At 41.1% G+C, this 10,430-nt stretch overlaps 1 protein-coding gene across 1 annotated transcript; it reads left to right on the top strand.

The window, feature by feature from the left end:
• The first annotated feature begins 239 nt into the window (after positions 1-239).
• Positions 240-9,746, top strand: rab38a (RAB38a, member RAS oncogene family). Its single transcript, XM_061681805.1, has 3 exons — positions 240-902; positions 4,885-5,165; positions 8,681-9,746. The coding sequence occupies exons 1-3, from the start codon at positions 701-703 to the stop codon at positions 8,834-8,836; spliced, it is 639 nt and encodes a 212-aa protein (XP_061537789.1). The 5' UTR covers positions 240-700; the 3' UTR covers positions 8,837-9,746.
• The last annotated feature ends 684 nt before the right edge of the window (positions 9,747-10,430 follow it).

Here is a 10,430-nt window from a genome sequence, read left to right as displayed (position 1 = left end):
ATGATCTGCATTTTTTTGTTTGCTTGCATACTACACTCACTGTTGTAGTATGCAAGCAAATGACAAAATACAAACAAGTTATTGTGAATTTGCACATACGTGATGTAATGAGATGCAATCCAAGATGCATAACAAAAAGATGATGTGTCTGAGCAGTATGAATTTAATTAAAAAACTGCATTGCATCACACAGGTCTTTCTAGTGTTTTGTCGTAGAGACACTACGTTGCCTTTGGATATTTAATTTGATCAACTTTTACATTTTTTTAGGAGGCCATCTTGCTTTGGGTGAGAGAGGGTAGGTGTGGTACAGTCAACCTGGCCAATCGCTGTATTTTTATTTGTTAAATAAAAATAGGAACGAGTTCACATAATTGTAAAAATCAGTACTTCTACTTTGAAGTCTTTAAAACACGCATCTGTAGCTCCAACATCATGTCGTGGCCGGTAGGCATTTCTTTATTTTTTCCCGTAGTTTTATGTGATCTCCCGCCTTGAGGCGCATACCGTGGGACGGTGCATCCACCCAGGCTGCCCCACCGCGTCGTCACAAGGTCCAACCGCCTTCGCCGGCCCCCTCCCTCCCCTCCCAGTCCAAGTTCACCTCCCCTTTCCTCACTAGCCCACTCCTGACTCTTCACCTCACTCCGTCCCGCGGCCACTTCCACTCGAGTGGATTCATGCTCGGCCCTCGCCCGCCATGCAGAACAACCACGCCAAGGAGCACCTCTACAAGATCCTGGTCATAGGAGACCTGGGCGTGGGCAAGACCAGCATCATCAAGCGCTATGTGCACCACAACTTCAGCCCAAACTACAGAGCCACAATCGGGGTGGACTTTGCCCTCAAAGTGCTCAACTTGGACCAGGAGACTGTGCGCCTCCAGCTGTGGGACATCGCAGGTACCACTCTTCCACTTTTGCACTTTTCTACTTGTACTTTTCCATACACACTGGATGGCCAACTGTTAGAAATAATGTTTATATACCGTATTGTCAAGGGAATATCTGAAGTGCCTTCAAATAGTGTTTTGCACAAGTTTGACGTGGTTATTTAAAAATAAATGCATATAATGCTTTGACCAAATCATGAAGCTAAATAGCATTTTTTATCTTTTTCACCAAGCATCACATTACATCTCAGAGACATTTGTTTCAAATGAAATCCATGTTAAACCTTAAACAATCTGCTATGGAATGGGATTATTTTCTTCAATGGAGTACAGTATTCGCAAATGACATTACTGTATGTGGTGCACATGTGATGTGCAAGGAGGGAGGGGATGGCTATAAACGTGACTGTGCCACCTTGCACGTTTACACTTGTTTCACACATAAGTGGCATCTCCTCCGTGGAAAATGCACAATTCATATACAGCTCTGGAAAGAATTAACCTCTGCAAAGTTACCAGTTTATGCCAACAAATCTTCACTGAGATGCAAAGAAGCTGTGAAACAGACAGTATGCCATTTTATGTAAGCTTCTACATGAATTTGACACAAGCCCAACAAACGGCATTGGCCCTAAAGTCCATCCTTGATGTGAAGTGCTCTTATTTTTCTTTTGTTTAATTATTTAAGCTTGCTTTCTTTGGATTTCCCCCCCCCCCCCTCGCTGTATTTAACACAGCACTCTCCACGGTAATAACAGCAGTACAAACGACGAGAAAAGTCCTCAGTTCTTCACGTTGGACTTGAGTTGTTCTGATAATGAATGACGGTTTGTGGCTGAGAGAACAGAACCAAAGGTTCCAGCAGCAGGCTCATCTCACGTGAGTGTCGGCTGAGGTTGACCTGCTGCTGACGGCCCACCGCTGCAATTTCTCTGCTAAGCACAAGCGGTCATGTGTCTCTGCCTCATGTGAGCCAGATTTGAGGCCCAGCCTATTGGATACTGACAGTGTTTGTTGCGCCCTTTTTTTGGGGGGCGGGGGAGAACTGTAAAAGTTCTGCGTAGCCTTTTATCAGGTTACTCAGTTAGTTGTGCGAGAACTAGTGCGATCTCTTTGTGATGGGGTCCTTCACTTTGGTGGGATCATCCTTTAGAACAGGGGTGTTCAAACATTTTCCTCTGAGGGCCACATAGAGAAAACCTGAAGGATGCAAGGGCCACTTTGATATTCTTCAACTTCAAGTTCTGAATCACTTTAAAACCAATCCATGATGCACTTACAGGGAATATATCATCCTGTTTTCGTAGTTACAAAGTTTGAATAACTGCTACATCACAGTTTTCTGTTAAAACATCACATCACATCACATCCACCCCCAAAATCTGAATGGTAGCCAAAATGTGTTCATCCACTTCCATAAACTAGCAATTAGCCTGCTAACTACCAAGCAAACCTTTGACTTTTATTAACTCAGGCAGGAGACATTCCAGTTATACACAACCAGCCATAAAATTATGATTACCTACACAATATAATAAGATCCCTGGAAGGGCTGTCAAATGTTTTGCCTTTACAAAAATAATAATGTTTGGTTTCCTTGACATAATATAATATATATATATATATATATATATATATATATATATATATATATATAATTTTGTGGTTGTAGTTTGCATTGGGGATATCGTCATCAGTAGAGTGATGTCTGATATTTCTTCTTATTCTCTCGTATAACAAATTGAGGTAACCAAAATATTAGGCACAGCGCTTATTAAGATGATTACCTCAATAATAAATACGGACCTATCAAAACTGTCAATTATTACCTTTTTCCTTTAAACATTTTAGATATTGCTCTTGTATTGGATCTCAATATATTGTGCAAGGGCTCATAATTTTGTGGTGGTAGTCATTATGGCATTGCTAAATGTGTAATGTAGCAGTAGTAACAAAATAATCATTGTTTTTATATGAGCCATTCAATAACACTTGATGCCTGCCTGGATAAGCTATGGAGCTAATAATAATAATAATAATAATAATAGTAGTAGTGTCAAAACGGGTATAGACAAAGATTGATCCTTAATGGTTCCATATTTTGGCTATTTAGACCTCCATAGAGCGACTTTATAGTCTTGGACTTAGTAGAGAAATTGCAATTTTATTTCAAAACCCACTTTAGTTTTGTCATATTAGTGTCCAGAAAAGGCCCCTCTGACAGCCACTTCTGTTTGAGACGGTTTTGTATCAGCTTTGTCCGTATTTGGCTCAGACTGCCCCCTTTCCTCTGATTGGTTGCCTCCGTGACAGCGCTGGCTCGGCAGCGGAGAGGTAGGCGGAGATCTTCGCTCGTGATGTACAGTAGACAAGCTTGAGAAATTCGAATGACCTGATTTCAGGCCTCTCGGAGGAAAAATGTCTGGGACTCAGGAATGCTTGGATGCTTTTAATTTATAATTTACTGAGCCAATATAACATCTCAAGTACTAGAAAAAGTTGGTTTCATAAAATATGGGACCTTTAAGATTTGCCCTCTTAGAAGACACTCCTTGCAGGGTGGACTCCACAACAAGTCTCTGGATTTCTAATAACACTTGTCAACAAGTGACTAAATGTCAACAATTACGACTTGTGTTAGACATGCCTTTAAGTAACAATGAGTGGATAAAAGGAGCTTTAGTTATATGTTGAGAGGCTTTGTAAATGTCTTCCAAGGCACTAACTGAAGTCAAGGATGGGAAAAGAAATGTTCGTTCAACATTCCAACGGGGCTTATCAAAGATTCTTTTTTTTTTTTTTTGCCTTTACGACAAGCACAGAGGTGGACACACCAACCTTTCATCCCACTTCTCCTGTTAGCGCCACAAAAGTATGAGAACATTGGCTCCTTCACAATCAATTCTTCATTTTTTCATATTTTGAATGATCATTCCAACTTGGTGGGAACAGTTTGGGGAAGGCCTCTTTCTGTTCCTGTGGGAACGGGACAGAATAAAGAAGACAGTGTGACTGTTTTGAGAGACTGTTGGCAATGATCGATCACCCCGTTCACCATTCATGCTTGTCCTCATTCGGGTCTCGGGTTGGATGGAACCGCAGCTGAGAGAGAGAACCCTGAACTGGTTGCCAGCCAATCGCAGGGCACATAGAAACAAACAACCATTCGCACTCACAGTCATGCCTACGGGCAATTTAGAGTCTCCAATTCATGCATGCCCGGAGAAAACCCACGCAGGCACGGGGAGAACATGCAAACTCCACACAGGCGGGGCCGTGGATTGAACCCCGGTTCTCAGAACTGTGAAAACTTCTAATTTCAAAACTAGTTAGCCCTCAATTTGTTGTGTAATGGTAATAATACATATTGGTGATGATTAAACATTTATAGGGTTTCACTGTTCTCACGGCCCTCTGAGGGAAATCATAACTACAATGCGGCCCGAGACAAAAAAGAGTTTGACACCCATTGTCTTACGTAAATGAAACAGACTTCATGTTAAAATATGAATTCATCAAACTTCCAACAACATATTTAAACAGATATAACGGTCGATTTTATCACCCATTTCGTTTAATATGCGCACTCCTTATGCCACAACACGTTGAACTTTTTACAATGCTCTTTGAATCTTTTTGTCCCATGATCCAATCTGCATGCATGCATGCATGCATGCATGCATGCATGCATGCATGTTCACACCGCACACAGTTGTTTGACTGCATTTGAGCATATTTGAACACACAAAATGGCTTTTCATTGCTTGTGAATGCCATTTTTTAGTCTGAAAAAAAGCAAAACCTTTAACTTAAACTGAAGTGTAACAAACTTAGTTTTTACACATCTGGTCAAAATTTAAGTTGAGTTAAATTGAGTTTGAAACACAACTTTAAAACAATTCAGTGGCAATAGTTCAATCAAAATGATGTCAAATTAGAATATAACATTGATCCAAATGTCTGTTTGTACGTACTGTTACTATCTTCTTTAGGTCAAGAGAGATTTGGCAACATGACCCGCGTGTACTACCGCGAGGCAATGGGCGCCTTCATAGTGTTCGATGTGACAAGGCCCGCCTCCTTTGAGGCAGTCACCAAATGGAAGGAGGACTTGGATTCTAAAGTGACACTAGCCAATGGGAAGCATGTGGCCACGGTGCTCCTGGCTAACAAATGTGACCAGGGACGCGATGTACTCACCAATAATGGAATAAAGATGGAGCAGTTCTGCCAGGAGAATGGCTTTGTGGGATGTTTTGAGACATCGGCTAAGGTAAAAAAAAAACACACACACACACACACACACACACACACACACACACACACACACACACAGTTATTTATTAATTGAATCAGTCTATTGTTTTTATCTGTCTTCTGCTCAAATATCTGCTCAGGAAGCTATGAGTCAGGTTGACTCTAGAGAAAAACGTGGACTTATGTGAGGTGTGTATGACTTGAACTGACACAATGACACGACCGCAAAAGCCCAGTATGTCACGAGTGATGTGCTGCAGGAATGTCACAGCCCGGTGGTAAGGGAGGAAAATAGAACAAGACGTGCCCGTAGACACGCACACACTGAAACACCCAGCGGTCACTTGGCACACCTGCACAAGCGAACGAGATCCAATCTAACAGCTGTAAGAAAAATATATCATTTCAATATATCAAAATACAGCGGTGCCTTGACTTCCAAGTTTAAGCCGTTCGTATACTATGCACATGAATTGAAACGTTAGCACATTGAACATCATTTTCCCATAAGAAATAATAGAAACATAAATAATTGGTCCCAGCCTCGACAAAAGTTACTATTTTAGTAAAAGCTTGTATGTACACTTTGAACACAATATGAAGCTGTGCAGTACTGTAAATCAAACATGACAAGGGTTGACTGATCAAAAATCTCTTGACTAACCACGTGTCCACCTCATTCATAAGCGGCTGCGCAGCCGACACCCAATCAGGGTCGCGGGTCCCTTTGGCGCCGGTCGGAAATCACAAAACCCTTGAACGTTAACAACCGTGTTGCTACAGTTATGACGAATAAACAATAAAATCCACTTTCCCGTGACTTCTTCACTTGCAGCATGTAAGTGCCTCGCCTCCTCGCAAAGAATAGTCTCGGAACTGCCGTCACCTGCTAGTTGTTTTTCGTTTATCCAAAAGAGCGACAGCTTTTCAACTTCGTCCAGATTTTCTTGGCCCTTTCGAAAGGTACGCCACTCCTTTGTCAGAAGCAACAAAAATTTCATTCCCCCCCCCCCCCCCCCCCACACACACACACACACCCTTCCATCCATCTATTTTCCGTGCCGCTTATCCTCGCTAGGGTTGCGAGGGTGCTGGCGCCTATCTCAGCTGACTCTGGGCGAGAGGCGGGGTACACCCTGAACTGGTTTCCAGCCAATCGCAGAGCTCACATAGACCAAAAAAACAAAAAAACATTCGTACTCACATTCACACCTACGGACAATTTAGAGTCTTCAATTAACCTACCATACCAACCTACCAGGAAACCGGAGTACCCAGCGAAAGCCCACGCAGGCATGGGTAGACTTGTAGACTCTACACAGGGGAGGCCGGATTTCAACCCAGGATCCCCAGAGCTCTGCTAACCAGTCGTCCACCGTGCTGCCCGTTTTTGCCCACTAATGGCAATTACGGACTTGTTTCTTCCGTACTGCGCTGTATTTGTGAGCCAGCGGCTGAACGTGATCCGCCTCCCCACATTGAGTGCACCGCCCGGCACAAAATGGCTGCACCGCCTGGCACAGAAGTGATGAGGGAAACGTTTGCCCACTGCAACAAGGTTCGACCATCGGGCAGTATCTTTGTTTGGTCCGCGGTTCGTAAATGGAAACGTTAAAACATCGAAGCGTTCCTAAATCGGGGGTTACTGTTTTGGACTCTATCTCGATAGCAAGCCACGAAGGACCCAAAACTTCGCTGGCCGAACATCGCCTGCCTGAAACATAAAAATACTTGAGTCTTTTGTACTGTACTACACTGTATATCAGATCAATTTTCCCCATAGAAATGAATTGAAATGGGATGTATCCGTTCCAACAACCAAAATGTTCCCATGTTTTGAAAAAAGAAAAATGGCACTATTGTAGAATATAAACATAAAAACATAATGAAACAAAATTAAACAGAATGTCAAGGAATAAACTGTCTTTAAAAGTGTAATTAAGCCGAAAGTCACACACACACGCACACAAATTGTAGTACATTCCTGTTTTGAAGCTGACGAGTGAGTGACGTCAGGAGCCAAGAGTCAGTCTGGTTGGCCGATTACAACGCGATTAGTTCCGTGTTGAGTGTCTCCTCCATGCTTCTTGCAAGTGCTTTTATTTTGTATTTGTATCAGTTTTGCACCACCACTGTCTACCTGTATCAATCAGACCAACTTTTTGGGAAAAAAAAATGCTTACATTGTAATGGAACCAATTTGTTCAGAAGGGAGAAAAGTATGGCTGCCCCCTCCATTCTTTAATCTGGCCCTCCGATTATATACTTAGGAGCAGTAAATTTGCTATTTGACATTTTTATTGATTTTGCATTCAGTGAACTCATTAAATAATTGATTAATTGATTTTTTTAGATAATAAAGTGAAAAAGAATTACATATTTTTTGATGATTACTTATTCTATTAAATGATTGGTTAATTATCCATCCAGCCCATTTTCTAGACTGCTTGTCCTAATTAGGGTTGCTGAAGCCTATCACAGGGCAAATTAGAGTTGAATTAACCAACATGCATGTCGTTGGAGTAACCCACACAAGCAAGGGAGAACATGTAAACTCAACACTGGAAACCCACCGTCGAGATTTGAACCTTCAACCTCAGAACTGTGAGGCTGACGCTCTAACCAGTCGTCCACCGTGCCGCCTCATAAATATAAACAATGTCAAATAAATGTGAAGAAAATCAAGAACAGCACCTGGAAAATGAACCTTGTTTGGATTTTTAAACCTTGTTTGGATTTGCAACATTTTTTTTGTTGTTGTTACTTTTTGTGATGTGTTTTTTTTTTTTTTTTTGCTGATTTTGTGCAAGTAGTCATTGGATTCGATTAGGGTGAGAATCGCCCATTCTGGAATGTAATTGCACATCTGGTAAATGGCTCACTTCTGCTTCAAAAAGCCTTACACTGTATCATCATGCAGCCCTCTGCAAACTCGTTCACCCTCTAATGATGCAGCACCAGGAGTCCAAGGTAGAGGCGCTTTTCTTTTTTCCAGGCCGTTTTTCTTGACGGCCATTCTAACACCTGAGGTAAGCAACCGTTGAAAAGAGGATGACAGCTTTGTCAGATGTTCGCCAGCCAATCGTAGGGCACGTACAAACACCACAATGGAAGCCGAGATTCAAATTCAGAGCCTCACCAAGGCAGATGTACTAATCACGAGCCTACCAGCCAGATAACAAACAATGTTAATAAACCAGAAAGAGACTTTTTACATAAAAAATAAAAACAGGGCCTAAGACGGCAACTTCCAGTGCATGTTCTTCTTCTCATGTTCTGATTCTCTTAACAATAAAGCCTTGTTGAGGCTTCTCTTTTTTTTCTAATCATTTTTTCCAAAACAATTTTTATTTTTATTTTTTGGGGGAAAATGTGGGTCAAATAAGGAATATCGGGAGTGTCATGGCGTTAGAAGTTCAACTGTACTAACTGTGTCAATAAGTTAGACATTTATTCATTGAAGTCACATTATAACAAATTACTTTGCATTGATATATTATTGCTTGATCCGCTCCCTTTCTCCATGCTTAGGAAAACATCAACATTGACGAGGCAGCTAACTGCTTGGTGAAACACATAATTTCCAGTGAGAACGACATGCTCCAATCGGAGGTCCAGGATACCATCACCCCCCAGTTAGATACGGACAAAGGCGGGACATGCTCCTCCTGCTTCAGATCGCAGTAATGGCTCCAGGCGCGTGGGCGACCTCGTGTACATTACTCCACACAAAGTTGGTGTGTTTGCAGAGAGCTTGTTGATGCTTCCCCCTCCCCGATAGCTCGTTTTGGCTGCAGGTGGGCTAGAGCTGCAGGAATGGACGGATGCAAAGAAAGATGGTGAAAGAACAATAGACCAGGCTGCGTGTGCCTGTCAAAGACAATGTCACTCATGTCTTTTGCACTCCCGCTTCTGTAACCATGGAGACGCAGTTACTCAATGAACACATGCACAGAGCGAGTGCAGCAAATGAGAGAATATCTTTGCTAAAGGTTCAGGTCTTCAATCCGTGTTGGGTGTCACTTCTTTTGACCTTTCCATCGCAGTCTCTCACCCACTCTTTGGTTTTCTTTACTCGATTGTTTTGTCTCTTTATCTTTTCCGTCCCCTTTCTACTGACTGCAAATAGAGAATGTTCAATATTTCCTTTGCGATGATCCAAAGCAGCTCTGCTCCAAATTCAACAAAACTACAGTGGATAAGTAATATATTATGTCATATTTTGAAAAGAGGCTCCAGTCTGCAACTGCTGGCCTTTCTTACCAAATCAACAATCACACGTGTGTAATTACAGCGGCCTTTTTAAAAATCGAGTTTTACCAAATATTTTATTTATAAATGCAATTAGAGGAATATGAAAACATTCATAATATTTTTATACTCAGGATAGATTTTAACATACTGTATATTCAAAATTTAATAACAATGCCTTGTGTTTTTCAAGAATGTGAAATATAACCAAGATAAACATATTTTATTTTGATCTGCTGATCTACAGTATATATATATATATTATATATTATATATATTTATATATATATATAATATTGCCAATGTCCATAATTTGTAACATTTCTAATTATGTGATGAATGATTATATAGCCATACAAATATGTACATATTATATTCAGACAGATTTTAGAACCAAAGATGTGTCCAGTTATCAACAAGAATAAACCACAACTTTTCTTTATGCCTGATTATTGTCTGTTTATTTCAATTTGAGTTTAGTATTTATTTCATCACCATTCAAGCAATTTGATGGAAAAAACAAAATATTTGCATATCAATTAAATATAAATATTACATACATTCAAATATAGTTTTGTTTTGTTAGTAAAATTACTCGAAAGGACTCGAAAGTGTAGGACTTGGGACTTGACTCGGGACTCGAGGGCTTGACTTGGTCCCACCTCTGCAGAGAAGAAAGAGTGTTTTTCTTTCTCTTGCGCTGCGATTGGATTTTTTTCCAGCGGTGTGTCAAAAGCCAAACCCTCTTTTTTGTACACTCGTGCACATTTTCAGAAAATTGCACAGAACATTTATTTTCTCTCTTCTCAGCTGTTTTCCTGAGCAACAAGTTGTTGCTCGTTCTGCAGCCAGCCAGATAGACAGCCAGACAGACAGAATACAGGCGTCTTAACATGGGATTTAAGTCACAAGACTGAGTCCTAAGTGGCATGTGATCTCATGCTAACTTTAAGCCTTTCACTCGCAGGCAGTTTTCCATACTCCCCTGCTTTGGAACACATGATTGCATTACTCAGCTCTCCTTAACTGT

This window comes from Phycodurus eques, chromosome 7, assembly GCF_024500275.1.
Source record: "Phycodurus eques isolate BA_2022a chromosome 7, UOR_Pequ_1.1, whole genome shotgun sequence".
In the NCBI taxonomy this organism is placed as follows: Eukaryota; Metazoa; Chordata; class Actinopteri; order Syngnathiformes; family Syngnathidae; genus Phycodurus; species Phycodurus eques.
This window is presented reverse-complemented; position numbering and strand designations above follow the sequence as displayed.

Coding starts and splice junctions, on each gene's coding strand:
- rab38a (XM_061681805.1), top strand. CDS start 701: ATGCAGAACAACCACGCCAAGGAGCACCTCTACAAGATCCTGGTCATA. Junction 903..4,884: donor CCAGCTGTGGGACATCGCAG/GTACCACTCTTC, acceptor TATCTTCTTTAG/GTCAAGAGAGATTTGGCAAC. Junction 5,166..8,680: donor GTTTTGAGACATCGGCTAAG/GTAAAAAAAAAA, acceptor CTCCATGCTTAG/GAAAACATCAACATTGACGA.